We start from the raw sequence: 23,115 nt of genomic DNA on the forward strand, positions 1-23,115 counted from the left end.
ACCAGTGTGATGGGAAGGGATTTAACTTTAACAACATTGACATTGAAGTTGGTCAAAGTCAAATGCATGAAAAGATGGATATGGGATGATACCCAGTAAAAGGCAGAACAGTTTGCCAAACGAACTAAAGCCCTGATCTGTGGGCACATCGACCATGGGATTATGTCTTTGATGTACACTGACAGTTATATATAGCCTAGATTAATGCAGGAATAAAGGTCTGGAGAATTTTTGACAGAGATATTCATCCCGATCAACGAGTTAGGACGTCTTCTAGAAGGCGAAGCTGCAACTTTGGTGTGTAAAGAAATATGGAGAGGAGGTACTCAATACAGCAGCGAATATGAGACATGCTGAATGTCCGAAATGTGCTGACAATGTCTCACCTCGCTGTTCATGATCATGATGCTGTGGTCGAAGTGGTGATGCTCCATGGTGGACGTGCTGTACAGACGAGCCAGGGGAGACTCGATTCTGCAATGAGGTTGAAAATACATGAATTCGTTACCACTGTGCACTGTGCAGGGGCATGTGCTCCAGGGAGGGAGCTACATGTACAAGTGTATTTGCAAAATGTGCAGTTAATGTGTCTTTGAAAGTACCAAGATGGTGATGTGTCTTTGAAAGGTTTGGGAGACATCTTTCTGATGCAATCTTGGGCGCAGGGCAATCATGAGATCTTCGGCAATGGGACCTCTACTTACTTGGACTGGAAGGCATTGTTGGTCCCCCTGTGGTCCAGGTCATGACACAGACTCGCTGTCATCATGGCGAAAGTCTCCACGTCAGAAAACATGGACGAAAACGGAGCCGTCTGGAAGGGAGAACAATTTTTCTGTCTGTTAAACAAGTCAAACATTTGGGCCAAAGTACCAACTGGCGATGTTACGCTATTGTGAACAACACATTGCTGTAGGCATCTTTGAAACAAGCATATCAATAAGGTGAGCCAATCACGTGAATGGCAAGTGTTTACAAATTCTCAGCCACTCATAGAAAGAAGGAAACAGGATGAACAACTACGTTGACTTATGAGGGATTGGCGTCGTCCCAAGCACATTATGGAACAACGAAATATGATTTGATTAACTGGGAAAGATCTTACTGTGATAACACCAATAACAACAACAACAGATTTCTCACCTTCAGAATGACGAACATGGTTTGCGTGACGTTGAAGGCGTGGCGCCAGTTGTGGTACGTCACCGGCCGGTAGTTCTTCTTCACGCTCAAAACCCACCTGCACAGCACCTGTAAGACGTCAGCGGTAACAATATAGGTGGACGAAGGAGATCCGAAGTAATGTTTTGAACTCCCATCGAACATAATGAAACATTTGCCAATGTCTCTGTTTACGTCGACGTCTGTGCATTTTCCTACTGGCGCCCGGCCAAAATACTCTAGGCCAACTGCTAGAATCCTATTGGAACACACTCACACATACACATACACAAACGCGTGCGCGCGCACACACTCGCACGCACGCACACACACACACAGACACACACACACACACACACAGACGGGGATGAACTCACGTCATAAGGCACGCGGAACTTATTAACGCAGTCGCACTCCAGGAAGAGGCGGACTGCCCCCTGGACCGTCTCATCCTCGCTCATGACGAAGTCGTTGAAGCGGAAGTCGTACAGTCCTATCTTAGTGGCTGCAGGCAACTGTGCTGTCTGTGAAATAGTACTCTTTTGAGAGCAAAGAGGAGAATAGTTATTCGGAGGTAAATAATACATCTTCTGAGTTCCATTCTAACGTAGGTACGTAATGTCTAGTACTGAGTAATATTTAGCCTGTACAGACGTGTAGTCATCGCATGACCCTCTCACAAACTCTTCTGTAATTTGCCTCTTTTGTAGACTGTTGGAAGTGACCATCTCGGTGTGTCTTGTTTGTTTGTTTGTTTGTTTTGAATGGTGAAAACCTGGTGACAATTTCTTCTAACTCCTTTGAAAGATACCGAAAATATGTGTTGCCTTACCAGCAGTTTTCCCACATCCTCCTCCCGTGCGGTTGCATGATAGGACAACACTTCCAGCGCCACCTTCTGTTTGGACATGAGCCTGCAGACGTTCTCGTACATCTGGGTGTGATGGATGCCCAGGCCACAGAAGATAGCAAACGCCTGGGAAGACGAGTGAACTGTGTTACACAATCTCTCGCTGTCAGGGCTGATCGGACCTACTCACCGCAAGAGCTTAAGGCTACGCACCTCTAAAAACTCTAGAGAACCAATCCCATCCTCAGAACTGCTACAGGAGCTGAGGGAGCTTTATCACTATAACAATCAGTCCGATAGGAGGTCAGGGATGTTTGTCACTATAGAAATCTGTCGTTAAAGCCTGCAACACTGTGGCAACAGGCAGGTCTCAGTCAACAGGATTAAAACGTTCCCGATTATCCTGGTTTAGAGTTGTTGGTCATCAAGCTTCTAGGGGTCCTGACCAGTGGGCTACTAGAAGCATGATGATGTAGTCAGGGTAAGGAAACAATGAGCCAATCATACAATCACGCTGTTGGGAAGACTGTTTGCTAGCTATCGACAGCAACTTGACACTATGCCTTAGCGCAGCTGTTGACAGAGTAGTATGCTATAACAGTGGGTTGACAATCCTGTTTTTGTATCTAGTCGTTTCCGTGACGCCTACCTCGAACATGCCCTCGTCGTTTTCGTCAAACAGCTCGTTGTTGTGCTTGTTCAGAAGCTGCGCCACACCTTGGTGAAGACAAAAGGCACCACAGAATTATTGAATCGCAAATTCATCACACAAAACACTCAGACAGAGTGCACAGCAGGCAATAACAGTTGCTAGCAAAATGTCAAAGAACCCAACACACTTATCGAGAAGAGTAGGGGTGACCCCGAGCCGAATTGGACTAGAAGCTCCTTGGAAAAGCATCATGCTTCACCTCAGTTGAGGATGACAAAAGTGGAGAAGAAGTACATTAAAATGATCGCTCACCGATGATCTTCCTCTCTCTGTTGTAGATCGGTAGACAGAGGGCGCTCGTGATGCGGAACCCCGTCCCTGCTTCTTCCTGTGGCGACCAACACAACTTTACTAACGCACACATAGAGACATCTGCCTGCACACTAATGTCGTAGCTATAGGGCGCGGTAACGTACGTCGTATGTCGTCGTACGATTTTGATGTCGTAGATTTTTCAAGCAGGCTAGCGCTGTGCCAGAACCAACAGCCGACGTCAAGGATGACAAGGATATCATATGAGTCATATGACAGCTAACAAAAACTAAACAAAATGGATGAATTTTGTAGAATGCATTTACGACTGTCCCAAGAATGCCCACAGTTTTGCGATCCTTCGACGATCATGCGACGTATGTGACCGGGCCTTAAACTACCAACAAAAATTTCAATGGCAAGTTAAATATTTATGATACATTCCATGTTGTCCAAAAGCCATTACTGGTAATTTGACTCACCGTAAATTTGAATCGTGAATCCTCTCTAGTGTTCTGTAGATTCAAAACCTGTAGGCATAAGTGAAACCGACATTACGTTAATGTGTGTAGACCTGTATTCGGCAGATACAACACAAAACAAAACAAAACAAAACAAAACAAAACAAGACGATGCAGTAACTCTTACATGTCTCCTCACGTCCTCATAATTAATAATCAGAGGACAAATCATCATATCGTTGGCTGCCTTACAGTCTTTTATTATTTTACAGATTCAAAATGTGTTGTTTTGTTCAACGCTTCATTTTGTAGGAGGACACCTGTTGGGGTCTTTCTTTGCTGTGTTAGTGTACATTTATCAATGTTAGCGTTCGCAAAGAAAAATGGCAAAAGGTCGTCAACCTCAACATAAAGGGCATGAGACTTGGAAAAACTAAAAAGACTAAAGATGGATTTTCTACTCTTGCTACTCGTGCTACAGTAATCCATCTTGCACGAAAGAGAGTCGCGGAATTCAAAAAGCTGTGCATCACAGAACTAGCGGCGCGCCCTCCAGTCAATACCCATACCAACTTTCTCAACACGCGCACGGCGGAAGCGCTTTGATCCATCGTGCCGGGGTTCCGGGAAGCGGTATCGGTTCGGATGTGTCTTTGTTGATCTTTCCAGGAAAAACTATTTCGCAGATACGAACAGACACGTGTTTGGCTCATTTCCCGGAAAATCCCATCCAGATTAGAGACGTCCTTCAAACTTTCAAAAGGTCACGAAGGGCATCCTCCAGAATTATCGGCACCGTTAATTCCAGGAAAATGTCATTGTAAGAACGATATGACGTACATATGGCTGCACTTTAATGTGTACGCACCTCACCAGTGGATGCCACGTGCTTAGCCAGTCCGCTCTCCAGTAGCCAGGCCACCGTGGAGGCACTGAGAGGTAATGGAACAGTAACAGGAGGAATTTACACTGATACGCACGACTTACAGTTATAAAGCGTAGAAGCTTTTAGACGAAACAGGTAGTTATGTGTGTCGCACCGACGTCTGTGTGGTACTACATTGCTAACTACTGTGACAAAGACTCATCAGATTTGTTTACAGAGTAAATTTGTTGGAAGAGCAACCTCAAGAAATTAGGAAGTCAAACATTTGAAGTGATCTCAAAGATGGCTTACTACAGACGGTAGCAAATTGTAGGCAAACGTTTTTACAAAGGTGTTAGTAGACATGTTATCATGACATCATGTGCTTCATACCTGGGGGACTGGACGCCATTGTCCTCATTACTACCTGAGACCAGATCAAAGATTTTGGAGAACTCCACACCCTGTAAAAAAATCACGACAGGGATGTTGTGGTTATTGGTTCACGTGGGAATCATCGACAGTGTTATCAAGCTCACAAAACTGCATATTGGAATAACAACAAACGTTTCGATGTCTTCTGCAAGTGATAACGGTAAGAGTGTTTTATTTATACGTATACATTTATCACAAAAAATGTAAGTACCAGAAAATATATTCTACTTAATAATCGGGAATCCTCAGAAGGGAGAGTCAAATACGGGGTCAACTACAGCTAGGAGGACATAAGTGGGGAGAACTATACATCAAGACAAGAAAGATACTGTACGTGTTTGGGGAAGTTATAGCAGCGGTCATATCAAAGGGGTTGAATAGGTTATTTTATTACGGCCCGCTCAAAAACGTGCGATTTTCGCACGACTGCAAACTGAAGGCTTTCTTAGGGAAGTCGTTCATGTGTCTTGAAAACATAATCTGTCTTGTTACGGAAGATGCTGTCATGTCGGCTTTTGGTTCTGTCACAGACTACTTGAAAATTGTACGGCATTAGGATTGTGCGATAACGTGTGACGAATGTGACCGCGCTGTATTTCCAGTAAAGGTAATTATGGAATATAAACCGTCACAGTGCGAAGTGAGAAGTTGGAAAGACAGATTTGTGAGAGTAAGTGATTTTAGAAAGCAGTGACAGCAAGGGATTTTCCCGAAGATACTGAGGGGCTCAGTGTGACAGTGACTACAAATCAACCGTACATTTAGAAGTTAGCGTGCCTCGGTCGTTTGTCGACATACTAGTATCGCATTAGAGTGATATCAACATTTTTCATCTGGTTGGGTTATATCATAATTCACAGACTCCAGAGATATAGATAAATGGAATCTCCCTGCAAATTGGCGTGTAACAGAGCATGCAAACTGGCGTGCGCTGGAGATAGCCAAGGAAAATGAAATGGGAAACGCACCAGAGCGTTTTAAATAACATCAACGAACAAATTTAGCTTGAAATAGCCGCGACACAGTAAATGTTGGATATCCAATCAATAATGGGGGATAAACGCCGGCTATTCTTGAGGGTACTGGAGGAAAACACGCGTAGAGCTCAAATACGGTATACTTGAGAAGCACCGATGCTGGAGACATTTGTGGGTTGCGTTTTCAATGGTCTTAAGACTGCATTCTTCTGTTAAGTATGACTGTATGTGATATCATTAACTTCGTTACAAGCACTAGATACTGGTGAAAGGTATTTTTGGTAATAGCAGGAGTATGCAAAAATGCCTAAGCAAGGAACCACACCAATGGTATAGTGTTTTCTCTGGAGACGTAAGCAGTTTATAAATATGTTGCCTGGATGCCAGCATTTGTAGCTTTAGTGCGCTCACTCGGTCGCTTCCCTACCAGTAACTTAAATAGTTTGGCCGAGATAGAGCGTACTAAAGTTAAAAAGGCTGGCATTCAGGCTAACATGTATTTACCTGGAGGGAGGTTTTGGGATTATCCGGTCGAGGGGGTTCAGTACTGAGGTGTGCACTGAGGTCCTTCCTCGGCAGGCGGGGGAGGGTGGGCGGTGCAGACAATAGAGAGAACACTTAGCGACCACGTACGGACACACGGTAGCTAGGGGAGGAAAGTCACTGGCGGTGGAGCGGTCGTGACATGCGGTTAAACCAGGGGATGTGGTGTCTACATCAACATCAACAGAGCTTTGATTGGGTAATTAACAGGCTCCTGTATTGCCTTTGGAGCAATAGCCTCCACCAGTCTTCTTCTTCTATGAATAGAATTCGGCAAAAACAAGGGAGTGAGCCGTGGTAGGGATAACACTAAACTTTTCATAGGAAAATTCACTCTATGGTGGCCAAACTCCCCGGTCAAATTATTCCCTCTATTAAGCTAAATTTTACTTTACTTTAACCCGTGTTGTCAGACTGGTGGAGACTATAGGAGCGATGCAACTATTTGGGTTCTACAAGCGTCAGGACAAACAGACTTACAATGGGCATGATGGGATACATGTACGTTAACAACGCCAACAGCATCCCAGAATGCCCGGCGACAGTGCTTTATCTACCACTAGTAAGATATGTTCGACGACAGATGCAAAGGAACAGATGATTTTTGAAGTTGACGTTAGATGTTAAGTGTTCGTGACCCGAAGTAAGTACAAGAGTAAAGATGAGGATGACAGGAGAAAGTTCATGATCAGTACCAGAGACCGGCGACGTCCTCTCTGTGATTCGAACAGTAGAGAAAACTAAAAAGGACAAAAATCCAATCAAATTAAGAAATGAATTAAAACAATAGCACAAAAACTGACGAAGGTTGAAAGTAATTAAACGCAAAATAATAATTTGCACACAGAACTTGTTTTTCACATGCATAAACTCTTATAGTTTTTTAACAGCATTCAGGCCTTAAAGTGGATAAACTGCCATCCTTATATTAACAGAAATTGAATAAAAAGACACATAAATTAATGAGAAGGATGAGAAGCAATCAAAATAGGTCATCATATAACCAAATGATGAAAACGGAAAAAAGAGGAGCATGATATGTTTATGACTGTGTAGCAGTAGTAGGTGTTGTTGTTGTTGTTTTTCCTGGTGCTGTTGTTTTTCTGGGTCACCTGCTCATCATGAAGGTCTTCTGTGAGGAAGACGGAGCACCGCTCGCACTTCAGCAGGTCCTGCGCGTCCTTCATGATCTTGTGCACCACCTTGTCCACCGACGTCTGCTCCTCAAAGATGTTTCGCGCCAACTGGAGGAGGATCTGCGAACACGCCCAACCCATCTGTCAATCAAACTACGTCATAACAACGCGTTACCGTGGCAAGAAATCTTACACAAGCGTAACTACCATGTCTCCGCAATGTTATTGAGATGCAAGCTCCGTGGAAATGAGAGAGAGTGGGTCAGCAATTGTGTGCGTAACCTCCCAGTAGCCAGACAACTTATCGTATACAATCGTTGCAATGACAGTTTTGATTAATTGATAGATTATGTTGTACGGATGATTCCATTTGTATCGTTATTGCTAACGATCACGTCATTATTGCAACAACAGATGAAGAAAGGCGTTCATTGCCATATTTGTATTATTCTGGTTTGCTAGACTCTAGGAAAAATAGTAAATATTAGTATCGCTAACGGAGATCTCAAAAACAAAATCTGCATATTAGACTCGCCTGCCCAGATGGAGCAGAAGTAATTAGACAGGATCATTTCTAAGCCATCATTAATGACGCCTACAGGGAAATCAGCGGCGGTGTTTGTGATTAATTAGCGGTCTAACGCCCAACTTTTCGCCATCCCCGTTTGGACGTGTCAAGAAGATTTATGTGATGAACAGGGATGTGTCATTGTACATGTTTTGTGACCGCTTTGGTGGAAAATTATGTAGAGAATGTTGTGTGAGGTTATAACGTTACAATGTTTAAAGTTGAAACCATGTTTGGTTATGTCTATATCTTAATGAAAAGTTCGCTTTCGTTGTTAGACTTAAAGAAATACAATCATCTGATTGTTACCTAAGGATGGGATTTAAAAAAACAAGTAGAAATCGGAGATTTAAACCTCCAAGAGGTATGCAATTTTCGGCTTCAGAAATTCCTCCATGTCTTCCCCTACCCACCTACTCAACCTACCCTGTCCGGGCAAACAAATACTGTTGTTTTTCAGCATATGTATGGATATGTCACGGATATGCCTCTTTGGCTAATCTGTCTAAATGTGTGGCAAAAACACACTACGATTGGTGTGCCAATGCGTCAACATCTGCACATTTGCCACCAAGAGCCGTTAAGAAATGTTTTTCTGGATATGTCACTTGGCATATGTACACAGGTAACTGAAACATGGAACTTTATCCCAGCTGACGGGTTTCCGTTGCCGTCCCCGGGCTACACCACGGCTGTTTGAGCGACATTGTCTCACCTGATTACGCTTGTACTCCGTGATGGACATCTCGAACATCTGCGCGTTCGCGATGCTGATGCCACAGAACGTCAGGTAGTTCCTAAACACCTGTGGAGGGAGCAACAAATCATGCTAATGATGGTGATGATCTTTAGTTACATGTTCTTGCCCACATATGAAGTATACCTCTAAGTACACACTGTGAGGTATGTTCGATCTACATGAAATATACATGATGTAGTAAGTGCAAAGTTACTGTCTAGTCTCATTTATCCCATACTGTACTGTTCCACTTGGTTAACTGTGAGGGAAATAAATCTGTGTTTAGGCAACCTCAGTGGGCATAGCATCGCCGTCATTTCATCAGATATGATACAGCGATATTGAGATAGCATGGCAAAAGTAATGCTGAGGATTGTTAGGATGCGAATTTTGTACAACCGGAGTTCAGAAATTGCAGAGAAGCCCCAAGAACACACGAACAACGTCGCGTGTGGTGCGATTAGCGATCAGCACCAGGGACAGAACCAGTCTACTGAATAACAACATCGGCACGCAAAGTCCGTGCCTACGCGGACTCATCGCTTTTTAGCGAGGAAGGATCAGATTAAAGGAGATTGAAATTTTACTTCCATCGGCGCTGTCTCTGCGTTAGTCACCACTTCCACTAGGAGTAAGAGTTGTTCCCACACGTATGTCAGTACTTACATGTGCTCAGAAGCTAGCGGACGATCCGCGAAGGATGTATTAGAAGTGTTTGGAAGCACTTCTCGACATCAAACTAATGAATCGAACGATTTTCAAGGTCTGTAGCTTGAAGATGAAGCTGTTGAGCACTCGTTAAACACGAGTTTAAAACTTCCAAATTGCCATCAATTCTCCATCGCGATGTCATCATGGGAGCTACGAATGACCTTTCCCCCATATCAACCATTAACCTGAGTAGAATAGCACTTCTAATGTGCCCGCGGTAATCGACTCTGGAACGGTTTTTGATATGAGAGGGGACTTCAAACCCGGCTGTAATTACAATCCCTCTGAGAGCCTGGCCATTTGGTCCTGTCGGCCATTAGACTCGTCATTTCAAGAGGTGGAGAAGAGGGACTCTAAACAAGATCGGCATGTCTGATTGACTTCAGCGGGAAGAAGTTACCCTTCACCAGGCCCTCCTAAAGGGTTATCGACAACAAAATTCGGCAGAAATAAGTTCAACAATTGGCCAGCGGGGTGAGCCACGGTGAGGATAACACTTCGAGCAAGTGAAATGTGTAGTGGCTAAACTCTCCTGACAAATTATTCTACCCCAGCCCGCGTTGTCAGCCTAGCGGAGACTAGGGCGAGGTATCTACACATCCGGATTTGTCCGGTGCAACACACCGGGAGGCACATTCAGCAGCCTTTAAATTGGCATTCAATTGTAAAACCAGTATTCTTTACTGAGAGAAAGTGTGTTAAATCGCGAGCTGACTTTCATAACCGTTGCCATTGACAACAACATTGTGACCCACGGGGAAAGCTAGCGGTATAAAATATTTCACACTATCTTGTCTCATGCCTTGGAAATTTTGCTGTTTCATCTCAACGCCTTGTGACAAGAAGGGCAAGCGGGGTTAGTTCTAATTTGCGCGCCTTTCAAAGCCGAAAGCAGATGGAAAGTAGTCAGATCACTATCACTGACACACTAGGTCATACCGTCAGGCTAGTTTAGAGAAGAGCGTGCCTTGGCTGGAACTCATTTCCTTTCTGAGCTTTCACCTTGTTTTTCTTCTTCCATCAGCAGATATTATCTTAGCTTTCTCTGCTTCGAAATTACAACCCAGCGCCATTACAGCATGGCTGTTAGTATGGCGCATCACGCCAGGAACTGAAAATGGTTTGAAAGACTCGTGTTCAGTTCCACACGCAAAATTGGCCTCTAACGACTCTAATGGACACATTCTTGTCTTTCACAGGAAGTGCTATTACACCAAATGGGGCGGAGTGATTATGTTTCACTAACTGTAGACAGGAGGTAATAGGAACAGATAATTAGATGTGCGTCAATCTATGTCAGTCAGCTAAGGACAAGAAGAAGCTGCAACAAGATACCGACTTAAGGATGGGCGGGTGGAAAGATGGGTGCCCCAAGGGACGGTCCATTAATGGTCACCTGGTGGGCGGGGAGGGTGCTGGATGATATGAAGACGGAGGAGGGGTGTCTGTAGTGTGTAGCTACCGGCAGGATCACGGTGGAATAAATCACACAATTGATAAAGGGAAACGGAAAACAACAATAGGACAAATGCATCATACGAGCTAAATGAAAAAAAGAAAATCTCAGCCTTTTTAAACACACACACACACACACACACACACGCACGCACGCGCGCGCGCGCACACACACACACACACACACACACACACACACAATTTCAGTTTATGTGTATAAGATTTTACAACGCTGTACATGACGGGTACCTCCACCATCCTAACAGCCACATCCATACACACAGCAGGCAAAAGCAGGGAAAAGCAGCCAAGCTATGATCTATGTTCAACGCATGTCGTTAGGCAAACTGCTGTCCGATGATATGAAAACTCATGGTCTTTTCCTGTATTCAGAACATTAAGGGGATCTTTTATTTCGTGGAATTATTGCACTGTCTACGCTTTGTGGAAAAAATCTGTATAGAAATTCTATATCAGGTCACCTGGGAAATTTCCATATCAGCTCGGATTAAGGAGATCTTTTATTTCGTGGAATTATTGCACAGGCTGGACAATTTATACAGATCTGTATCTATAGAAATTCCATATCAAGTCTCAGGGGGACTTGACTCAAGTTTGGCAACCTGACACAGCAGTGTAAGCTTGCTTCACCAAGACTATTGGGCCTCACATGGGGTAAACGAGAGGTGAAGCTTCTAACGTAATACGGTAAACACTAAGGCCCCTAGATCTAGCAACGTCAGACAAGTATGGAGAATAACATGTTGCTCCATGTCGAACTATCATCAAGAATTGAGAATTTGGAATTAACCAACTCACCTACACTTGGTTCGCGTATGTCTGTTCTTTCAGGGATTTTTCAGACCGTCACGTTGTATGTTCGATACGGCTCTCTCTCCGCCGTACTGTCGGTCTCTCAGACGCGAATTTTAACCCGGAATAAATTTTTAATCGCTGCTTTGTCAAAAATTGGAGCACGGTAAACACGCTTGGGAAGATCACACGATTTTATTCCAATTACGGTAAAAGTGCGCCGGGGTAATGTGCAAACGACGTTTTACTAAAGACATTTCCTCCTCTCTGTTTGGCTGACGCTTGTTGTCGTCTTGCTTTTGCGCTGTTATGGCAAGACCGGCGCCTCTGTTCTCATTATATATAATCACGCGGTAAGGCGGTTTTCACTATGAGAATAACGAGAAGACGAATATGTAACAGTGAAACGTATTGCAGAACTGAAGATTCAGCCCCTATTTCAGTATTTGCATGGGAGGAAATTTCTCTTTGCCCGAGGCGTATTCGTGAACGTTTTTACCAGTCACCCCAGTTTTCATGCGCAAGGATCAACCTCCATGGATATCCTAATAAAGTATCAAGTACCATGTATACGACTGCCATCATTTTTAAGCCGAAAGAAATAGTATTCAGAAACCCATACTATACGGCGAAAATTTCGTGACATGCAGTGGAACTGATCCCCTTGGAGCGTTCGCCATCTGTACTTATAAAACGAGACTTGATTTAGAAAGATTGGTCCTCTACACAACGTTAGCTAATAGACCATCTGGGCCCATATTTACAAGCCCATGCCTCTGCGTCTGTCATCTCGTCCCAACCTTCTGCTGAGGTGGAAACAGAGGCATTCAGTTTCCTTAAGGGGGCACATACTTGGCTTAGTGGCAAATGGCAATCTCTTCAGTCAGAGTTGCAGTCAGTATGAAACCTTAATTGATAATGTGTGAAAACCAACATAAAGAAATCCATTGCCACCCTCCCCCAGCAATATCTGTCAATATTCAGAAATAAGAGATTTCAGGCTTCCGGGAAGTATTGAATGGCCCTCAATATTCCTGCTGGCTCTCGACCAGAGCCATTCCTTGTGTCTGACCTTTTGACCACCTGTCATTCTGCCTGTCAATTCCCCCATCCACGTGCTTTCTGTCAACGTACTCTGCCCGGAAAAGCAGACACACAACCCCACAGCAAATAAACAGAAAACAATATCTCCGTTCATAGAAGTAAACATTAGAATTATACATGTAGAAGTTGTAGTGAAGGAAGCGGAAATGACGTCACCTCCTCGTCCTTGTCGGTGAACTCGTGACCTCCGGTGGCCTTGTTGATGATCTGCGCCACGCCCAACACCTCGTCATCAGCACTGCAGATGGGCATGGCCAGGATGGAGTGGGTGTGGTACCCTGTCCGCTGGTCCACCGCGCGGTTAAACCGGGGGTCCTGGGGAGGGAGGGAGGGAGGGAAGGAATGACTGTACTGACAGAGGAAACACACACAGCAAGCCATTAAAGAATCTGGTATTCCAGTAAACGTGTTTGAGGAGAACCACACCTAAAGCACATTTAAGAACCCACCGCACTTTAATATCGTAAAGGGCAGGGGTCCTTCCCGATGTGAGTGGCCTTGCAGTCTGTTCTCCGGGTTGACATCTTAAAAATGTCATGAAAATGTGATAATCACCAGGTTTGGCAATCCTTCCATCCACACATGTGGCAAATCTCAGTTGATGTAAAATAGAGTGTAAAAGATTGAAAGCTCCAAAATTTATGACTTTGGCATTTACTGCCAAATCTCCTAGAAAGTTGAACTCTGTCAGGGCACGGGGACAGACACATGCGAAGACACTGACCAGACATAGCAAGACGTGCGTCATCAGGACTGCCTTGAAAATCGCTGGTATGCACACATGTGTAGAATCTTACCAAAATGTTTCAAAACACGTCAGTTACAGGATATTCTTACCCTCAGCAGAAATCTCGTCCAAATATACGGACCTAAACATGGAAACCTGCGGAGGGAAAAACGACGGTGTGTGGCATGCGACGTGTCAAAGCTTACGTCACAGAACATTGGTCAATGTCTGCCTTTTGTACCCCAGCAATGCTCTAGTGGAGTAAAACAGCCCGACAATGCGCCAGCTGGCGCGCATATATGGTCAGCGGTGGCACTATGGCGTGACCGTCGGTTTGCTTGTTTGTCGTAAAATAGAGTTCGCGTCATCGGCATACTTTTCCACTCATTCTTGCTAGTCCTGGGCAGATTGGGACAACTTTGGGTCCACGTCGATGAAGTTAGAACATTACGTGATATGAGTACAAAATGCACCGAGCAACTGGATAGATTCTCTTAGGAGTTAGACGTTTCAGACTCTATCTTTCATCAGTGACTTGAACGAGTCTGGAGACAATTGTAACCTGTATATAAATGGGTGACTGGAGGGAAAATCAAGCAGCTTCTATTGGTCCTGTTGGACCACAGGAGCTACTGTATGTGTCGGGGGTATCTGGGGGGAATTTGTCTTCAGTCTCATCCTCGCGGAGAATCCCAGTCATGAAATATGATAGATGCTGTCTGACTCCTCAGAGGATGTATCCAGCTGCTTGATTTATTTTGCTTTACGTACTTCGCGTCTAATTTGTGAGGGAAACAAAGATGCACAAAGCTAGAGAGATTGTTATGTTACAATCAATACCATACATCACGGGTGACCCAGTTTTCAGTATCGAAGAATCGAACATGAGATTCAGTTCAATCTTATCGATTGTCCGTACGTCACAATTGCTATCTCTGAGGGCATGGACTACTTCTCTTCCGTCACTCCTGATGATTCTGGCCATCTTTTATTACAAAACAGGATTTGGAATGCCTCCACCGTCATATACACAAATAAAATTTAATCGGCATGAAAAATAAATTACATGGAAAAGTACATGCAGGAAAACTGTTCTATAATTCAAAAAGATTGACTCACTGGAATTATCGACTTATTCACTCAGTCGTCTTCGGCTATACGATATCTGACCCCCAAAATAGATCACATTGGCTTTTCAATCAACACTATAATACAAGTAATTGAGATAGAAAAAAACACGTTATACGAAATACTAGTACTAGTATATGTTATAACCATATACGTAGGCAGGGACATTCCAAACTGGTCCATCTTGGTTGGTGAAGCTGCAGGTGGAAATTTGAAACTGTTTATTTCTTAGGCAGTGACCAGAATGAAATAGTGTTGGCGTGAGCCTCTCAGATACTTGGCAATGTTGTCCTGGGGCGGAGATCTAAGATGGCGATTCTTGCTTCACTGCACCTGAAGCGCTACTTTACCTCTCCAGTTTGTGGTGCGCATGTGTTTCACTTCTCGTTTTCTCTACGTCTCCAGGCGACTCAGACATAAACATGTCAGAATGTTTTCATTCATGTACTTTTTGCGCAGTGGACGACTGTAGATCCCGAACTCACGATCTTGAGTTAATAGCTGAGGAAGAGTCAAGAGAGAATGTTCACGGCGTTTAACACACATCAAGAGAAAACAAATTATCCTCTTTCCCCAGATCGGTTGGAAGTGTCTTTAAAAGCCTGAAGAATCTGCAGCAGGGATAGGATCAGTGGTAGTGGTTGTATGTACGTACTTGATCACTTTCCTAAAAGACCGATTCCTCGAGGAAGGGAAGAAGGAGTGCCTGTCCTTGTGTAGAATTCTGAAGTATCTTTGCATTGTGGAACGTCTAATACCAGTCTCGATATCGGCGCCACAGCGGACGGGCGTACAGGAGGTTATCTTGTTCTTTTCAAGCTTTCCTTTGTGAAATGGCCACGAACACCATCTGTCTACCAACATCATCTGTATCTGTATCTGTATAGCCGGTATAACCGCCTTTCGGCGTAACACATCATCATAAACCTTGAACCCTGCCTCAAACATACACTCATTGTTCTGGCAAAACGTACAGAATTTTTTCTTCGTAATAATCAATGAATCGCGCGGGAGAAAATACAGAGGTGCATTTTGTCTGTAGCTACACGTATTTGAGAGACCGTTCGTGGAGTGATCTGTCAAATATTTGGTCGCTCGGCGTTTGCCGCCTCTAGTGGAAAGGTGCTGTAAAAGACCAATATATTTGCGCAAATGGTCATAAACGAAATGTTTCATTTTGAGCACATTTGCTGCCTTATGCTGTCTCAAAAGGAATCTGTTGGAGACCCCCAACACCCATTCAGCACTCCTGAAGAGACTACATGCTTCAGAGTCCATTATCTCTCCACTGCTCATCGCCCACAACTGGCGACCAGGTTATCGGTACTGAACATCTCTACTCTGCGCCAGAAACACTTCCAACTTTCTTCAAGATAAAGTACTTGAAGTGCATTTAAATAGAACGGCAATCGATACATCATCTATCTTACCAAGACGCCGGGGGCTTATCTTGTGTTCCATTTGGGACGAAAAGACAACTTGGTTGCGCTGTCTCATGGATCATAAACTTCCCGCGGCGCTCTCTCATCAATCACGCCCGCTCGGAGTGGGCCGCTGGTTTCAGACATACTTCAAAGGTGCGCCCAGGAAGGTTAGGCATCCAGGTATAGAACATTACTCTTTATTCATTTTTCAGGCACTGATGAAAGATAGCGGAAACGTCGGACTCTTTGGAGAATTCATACAGTTGTTTGATTTATTTTGTATTATGTCATTCTCGATGACTGATCAAAGATAGTAGAAGATGCTATCTGAGACGTCTGCTCTTCATAGATTTCAAAGGTGGTTTGAGGACAAGACTTCTGGGCGGGCGGAAGTTGTAATCCTGATATAGTAGAGATTGGCTACCTCTGAAATCTTTTACTTTGAAAATATCATCATCACATACGCTTTTGATATATCTCATATAGCTCATTTATCTGTACATGCCTCAATTTATATGTTTTTTTAGATGTGTTTACGTCATGTGACTGCAATGGGACCGGTGAGGTGAGGTTTATATGTCATGTCTTGTATGTATGAGCCATTGAGCCTGAAATTAACAATAAACAAACAAACAAACATGTCTAGACTAGATGCTGAGGTAAATCATTTCGCTGTTTTTGGTGTTTCGCGCTTGATTGTAACGTCTGAGTTGTCTGAATCCTGTAAACTAAGTATTCAGAAAGCGCGGAAGAGAAAACTAACAGCAGTACGTTTTGTGTGTTTCTTACATGATGTGAACTTTCCACTTTTACTACAAAGTGTTTTTCAAAAGTCTCTTTTTCCATCCCCACCCTTCCTCAAGTGATCCTTTCTGGTCGGTCCCTGTGGAGACTCAACAGAATATTTTGGATTGAGGAGGCACCGTCCTCACTCTTCTCCCTGGGGAGACGCCATGACTCGTACACGTTAATGGCCAGCAGAAGGTGAAAGGTTAGTGATGTAGTGCGGCGGACCTGTCGCGGCCTTTAGGCGTCACTGGTATCTGTCTTCACCTTTCAGTGCCCTCTCACTAAAAATCGGCACACGTTTGCGCTGCTTGATTCCCACAAAGCGCCATCTTTACAGACAGGCAGCCTAGTTTCTTATCTACAGTACATTGAGTAACAGTTCACAGGGGAGCAGCTGAAGTCATGAATATTTCCTAACGTCAACTTTGTGGCGCCTAACGAGACTAGTGGCGATGCGAGGCAGACCATTCCTTGCCAATTTGCAGTCGGTTGAAATTAATGAGGCCATATGGGAACATCTGCGTTGGTGTCTTATGATATACACACATCACAGTATTGTGCTATTACTCCCACACAAGGTAACAGTAAATGCACCTTTCGCCAAGAGCGCTGCACAAATTGTTCACGGTACAAAAAGCTTCTGACTGAAGACATTTAGACATGTTTTTCTCAGTCGCGCCTTGAATCGCAATATGAAATTGACGAGGAAAGGCATTTTTGTAGGTGTGTCAGTGGATGCCTTCTGATGCATAATACGTCTTACTTAAGGCATAATAATAACGTAATGTAGTGTATGTATGATGCGAGGTTTTTAGTTATGATAGATTGTGATGTTTATTGTGTTTTCCAGACGAGGACCCCAGGGAGATTAGTTACTGCTGCACTAATGACGATCCCCGATAAACAAATAAACAAGCAAGACAGTACAGGCAATTCGTTCTCCTCGTAGGCTCCAAATAATATAATTAGCCTCATTAGCTCTACGACTGGGGTCTTTTATATTGAACTTTTTTTGTCATGGCGTGTCACATCTGACTGTACCCGGGTTCTTGTGCCTGCCCGGCCGCTGATAGAGCCTGCCCTGGAGCCTGCTATATTTCGGCGACTCAAAGGGAAAAATTAAACCGCAAGTACAGACTGATAAGCCAAAGAGATGCGCATTATTAAACCTTCCCCTCAAAAAATCCCCAGTTATAGAGCCTGCTAAAGAGATTACAATATAACGATGCAGAGCTGTTGGCGTAACAAAAGTTTCTTCAAACTTGGAATTTGCCCGAGTCGTTACCCTACATGTTTTTTTTCTAATGGCACATCACTATCTGTAATGGGTTTCCTGTGCCGCAGGACCAGTCCATCAGAAGCGATCAGTGAACAAGGGAAACAGAACGCAGACGTACGTGCGTCGATGAAGATTAGACACTACGTGAAACACTACGTGATACTATTACAATACATATCAGCAACTAGATAAATTCTCTAGACGTTTCAGATAGCAACCGCATCAGTCAGTTATGAAAGATAGAGGGGCTATCTGAAAAATCTGCCTCTAGAGAATGTTTCTAGTTGCAAGAACACAGACGTACTTCGTAAGCATTTCTGATGTTGACAGTTTCCTTGGTCTTGGCCACGTGCCCGACGATGCCGCAGCCGAACGGGACGCGGATCTCCTGTGCGCCGGTGGCGTGGAGCGCCTGCTCCACCGACGAGTCCGGCGTCACGTCGAACAACCGAGACACCAGGTACTTGTTGTCTCTGGGAAGAAAGATGATGATGATGATCTTTATTTACGTGGGCTAAATGCAGTAGTTATACTAGTATACTAGTAGTAAGACTGGCGGTAAAATATCAGCTGGTGTCGATAGTTTAGAAATCAAAGATGACAATTGTCGGACAAGTTAGGTCTTGAAAACTCTTATTTTTGCTTGAAATGTGTAAACTCTCATACAACTTACAAGGACAACAATTTACCACTTATCAAAAGACGGTCGGATACATTTATGATTGGCCAAAGTTATTTCGGCACTGGTACAGGTCCGGTTCTGTACCTAAAATTTTACACATCTCTACTGTTCCATGTTAGAGGCCGGTTCAAGAGATTCGGGTAGGTTCGCGCGGCCTCGTAAGTCATCACAGTCTGTTATCAAACCGAAGTGTGAGAGCGTGGCAGCGCGACACACAGAGCGTATAAAGAATGCTGACAGTTCTGCATACGTTTCGACAGTAAACATACGGCTGTGTTTAGGTACAGTGAATGTTGACGACAGAGACTCTCCAAACTAGTCATGCGATCTGACCGCCGGTGCCTCGTGCCAAAATCCGCCCAACTGAATTACCTGGAAAGTGTGTCAAAAACCCCGGCATTACGTGCATGACGCTCGTTCGGATAGACTGACGCAACGTTACGTGCATGGTTCTAAATCCCCTCATAGAAGCTAGCACGAATACACCTGTTCTGCTATCCCATGTAAGAAACATGATCTGGTGCTACCACTCAAAGAGGGATGACTTGGAAGTATCGTCACGTATGGACCAACGCACGTTTGTCACTGATTACACGCGGTTGAATGATCCTTTGTACTTGTAGAATAACTAAAAACACGTCAGTCGGAGCGTGGCCGTAAGTCCGCCCGTCAGGCGGGGAAGTTTCTCCGGTTCTACTTACGCAGCTCCTGAAGCTTGGCCTCGGGTCATGTTTCATACGTACCCACGGACTTAAAGCAAGGTTTGGATGCGTTACTTTTCGACATGATTCCTCCCCATACAAAATGAGCAACCAGTGTGGCAGCTATATAGCTAGCAGCACAACCACAGCCAGACGTTATGCATAAATTCTAGACTATTGTATACTGCAATATACATCGGCTCTCTGATGTTACCACCCACGTCTTAACCTCTTTGATCCCCCTAGAACCATGTAAACATACGCCATAGAACCATGTTTGCTTATATTTTTTACGTCATAGAAGTGAGAACATAGAAGATTCTCTCCAACCGAGCTCGTTCTCTTCCCCAGCAGCACTCTATCAGGGTGCATATTTGCAGCGAATGAGGCTAATTACCTAATGGTGCATGTTTGAAGCCCATTAGATTGGCTGGCAGGAAAATGAGTCCAAAGAAAAGGGAGGGGAATCTAAGAACTACAAAGAAACTCCAGGACTTATAAAGGCTGTTTGCAGGGAATATTAAGAAGACACGTGTAGTGGAACGAAATGAAGACTGATTGCAGCCAGCTAGATGTTGTTTCAACAACCACCTGTACACCCAGTCAGCGTCAGAATCAATTCATAACTACGTATATTACCACTGTGATGGATTTTGGAGAGTTGTATTAGAAACGTCCCCTGAGCACATTTTTGAAAGAATCCGTGCTTCTTTAAGAAGTAAGACGAGTTAACGTTACATAGAACACGGCCGTGAAAGACGAGTTTTCTCTGTTAACACCGACAGCACAGATTTGGAGTTCTCCGGGGTCGCGGGTTACGCAGGTCGACAGTGTACACTTAAAGGTGTGGAACCGCTTCCGTTCACACGCGCAATTTATCCTGGATCCACCGCGCGCTGCAAGCCGCGGCATACCAATGAGCTCTCGTTTTACGTGACTCCCTGTATTACTATTAGAGAGCAAATAGCTATATATACGTAGGTAGTCATTACTTGTGCAGGACTAGGGAAATGTCGCAAAAGTATCGGCTAGGCGTCTTCCGCTCGTGTGCCTTGGGTGGTATTTACCAAGAGGAGGATAAATGTCAACGTTGTCGATGAATTTTTCTGCCATCGTCATTCACCAGTAATAACGGCTGAGATAGGATGTGATTTCCCGTAATCACTAAGAGACCAATACTGTAATCACAAAACTGCGGATCAGCTGCATGCCACAAACAAGAGTTCCACGATCTCATACCTTCGCCAAATGATGTTAGCCTTTATGACTAAGAAATTATAGATGAATCCCCCTGATTGTGCAAATAGGATCCTATACTGCATCAATTATATCTGTTGATCATATTCTACACAAGAAGTCTTATCTTATCAATGCATGCCATTATAGCATGTTCTCATAAATTATGCAAATGAGCTCCTTATTTGAATAAGTTATGTTTAATTATGTTCACCTTCACATAAGTTTCAAATATCCCAAATATGAAATTCCAGACATTACCACTATGTAATTATAACATTTTCTTGTTAATTATGCAAATTAAGTCTTCATTTGCATAATCAATATCTGCCTGTATTTCTGCCGTTCTGAATTACATGTCACAAGCTTGAATCGTCCTATCATGGAATGCAGCTGATTTATAGAATTTCCTCATTAATTATGCAAATTACATTAATATTTGCATAATTGTAATATCATTATGTCAAGCATCGCTTCAGCTACCTACATGCTAAAAATCACGACGATCCATCAGTAGGTTCTTGAGTTATCCCCCTTTAAACATTTTTCAACTAATGTCCCTGCAGTTCCAGAGCAAGCCACTAGGGGGCCCAAACTCACGTCACTTGTTCCCCAGCACAAGAGCTACCTTCCATCCAAATTTCGTCACCCTAGCATGTCTAGATCATGAGATATCAAAACCGGAAGTTCAGCTGCAGTACCATAAGAAGCCGCTAGGGGGCCCAAAATCTAATCAGTTCCACGTCTCATGAAGACCTACCCACCTACCAAGTATCAAGACAATCCATCTTAGCCTTCTTGAGTTATCGTGCTAACACACACACACACACACACACAGACACACGAACGCCAACGAAAACATAACCTTCTTGGCGAAGGTAACTACGCATTCAAACCGGAAGACAGGACAGCACTCCCCTGGAACAACGGATATGTCGATACTGTAATGTAAAATAGAATAGAAGATATCGATGGACACCATTTTGTAAATTGTACAGCAGAGACAAAACAAAGTTGAACTTTATACATTGATACAATTTATGTTTTCCTACTTCATACGTCTAAGTAATACAGATAAATTCATATTTCCAATGAGTTTAGACAAACCTTTGATCATAATATGTCAAAAACGTATATCTGTTATTACATTTCCACCATCACGACAAAGCGAGAAGCCGAATTTGCTTACTATAGTACTAGTACATGTATCTGTAAACCGTGACTCTTTTAGTGACTTGTACTAACCCCAGTGGGCATATATGTCCAATAAAGGTCGTCATTATTACAATCTATTATCATAATCAGCAGACCAGGACGACAGGAAATTAGGGATGTAAATAGAACTCGATGCTTCAGACGCATCGATCATTTCAAGGCTAACAGAGCACACGGCATCCTAGTAACGGATATTGATCGTGCGGTAAGTGTTAATTCGTGATTCATCCATCTTACAGCTACACAAACATGTCTTAGATTCGGCCGTAGAAAAGTTTCTTCACGGGTGCACAGAAGTGAATGATGCAACATGACAGTGCGCCTCCGCCTTACCAAGGCACAAGCCAATTAAGCTTGATTTCTTGTACATAGTAAAAAAAAACGCAGTTAAAAACATAAATCACGAAAACGACCTGTTGTAAAACTAAAACACCTACATTCAAGTAGAAGGAATACATTATTGTGTCCACAGGCCACGGGTTTACAGTCAATTTACAACGTCACAGTTCGGAATACACGAAACATGGAAATATGTAGAAAGGTTGAGGTTCAACCGACCATGGCAGCTGTTTACAAAATGCACCCCCCCTCATGTGACAACTCGCACAATGCAGAAAAATAGGTTTATACATACAAGAATGCTTTGTTATTAGCAAAGGTAATGAAACCCAGGATTAGCCCAGGATTACCTGATAGTAATGGACTATAATAGATGCCATTATTGGTTGGTAAGTAGAATTCTATGATTTGTTCCGTGTTTTGTATTTCTATTTTGTAGTTTGTAGCTAACCTTTTGAAAGTCGCTGTACTTTTGTTGCGTCAATAAAGCTTCAATGTTATCGGACAGTGTTTGTCCACAAAAGCTTTTTACCTCCACCCCTTTCAGACAACCGACTGTGAATTCTATAGACGCTTTAAAGACAGACGTGAAAATTGTGGGAAAATCTGGTGTCCGTCTCACCTGCTACCCTTCACCAGGAACAGGCTGCACCTGTCGGCGTTGGTCAGGATCCCGACATGGGTCAGGATCTTGTGGCACAGGTTGGTCATGTCCAGCTCATTGGCAATGTCCCTGATCAGTTCCAGCATCAGATCCAGCTCGTTCAGTTTGGAGAGTTTCTCTCGCGACGGCTGTTTCCTGGGAGATCGTTT

The 23,115-nt window shown here is 43.7% G+C and overlaps 1 protein-coding gene across 5 annotated transcripts in view; it reads right to left on the reverse strand.

The window, feature by feature from the left end:
• The window catches only part of LOC109485246 (cGMP-specific 3',5'-cyclic phosphodiesterase-like), a 32,665-nt gene that overhangs the window by 6,006 nt on the left and 3,544 nt on the right, over nt 1-23,115 (reverse strand). For 2 of the 5 annotated variants that reach the window (XM_019788698.1, XM_019788702.1), the window contains exons 2-13: nt 22,925-23,101; nt 18,434-18,602; nt 12,939-13,097; nt 8,676-8,765; nt 7,369-7,512; nt 6,218-6,280; nt 4,695-4,765; nt 4,305-4,368; nt 3,458-3,505; nt 2,976-3,051; nt 2,661-2,728; nt 1,994-2,137 (exon numbers count right to left, since the gene is read on the reverse strand). In XM_019788698.1, coding sequence (XP_019644257.1) covers nt 1,994-2,137; nt 2,661-2,728; nt 2,976-3,051; nt 3,458-3,505; nt 4,305-4,368; nt 4,695-4,765; nt 6,218-6,280; nt 7,369-7,512; nt 8,676-8,765; nt 12,939-13,097; nt 18,434-18,602; nt 22,925-23,101 — 1,273 coding nt within the window. Of the gene's footprint in view, nt 1-386; nt 475-704; nt 815-1,143; nt 1,252-1,538; nt 1,701-1,993; nt 2,138-2,660; nt 2,729-2,975; nt 3,052-3,457; nt 3,506-4,304; nt 4,369-4,694; nt 4,766-6,217; nt 6,281-7,368; nt 7,513-8,675; nt 8,766-12,938; nt 13,098-18,433; nt 18,603-22,924; nt 23,102-23,115 lie in introns of all 5 variants that reach the window. The other 3 variants (XM_019788699.1, XM_019788700.1, XM_019788701.1) reach the window with 3 other exon arrangements.

The sequence above is a fragment of the Branchiostoma belcheri genome, unplaced genomic scaffold, assembly GCF_001625305.1.
Source record: "Branchiostoma belcheri isolate BF01 breed outbred unplaced genomic scaffold, Haploidv18h27 scaffold74, whole genome shotgun sequence".
Taxonomy (NCBI): Eukaryota; Metazoa; Chordata; class Leptocardii; order Amphioxiformes; family Branchiostomatidae; genus Branchiostoma; species Branchiostoma belcheri.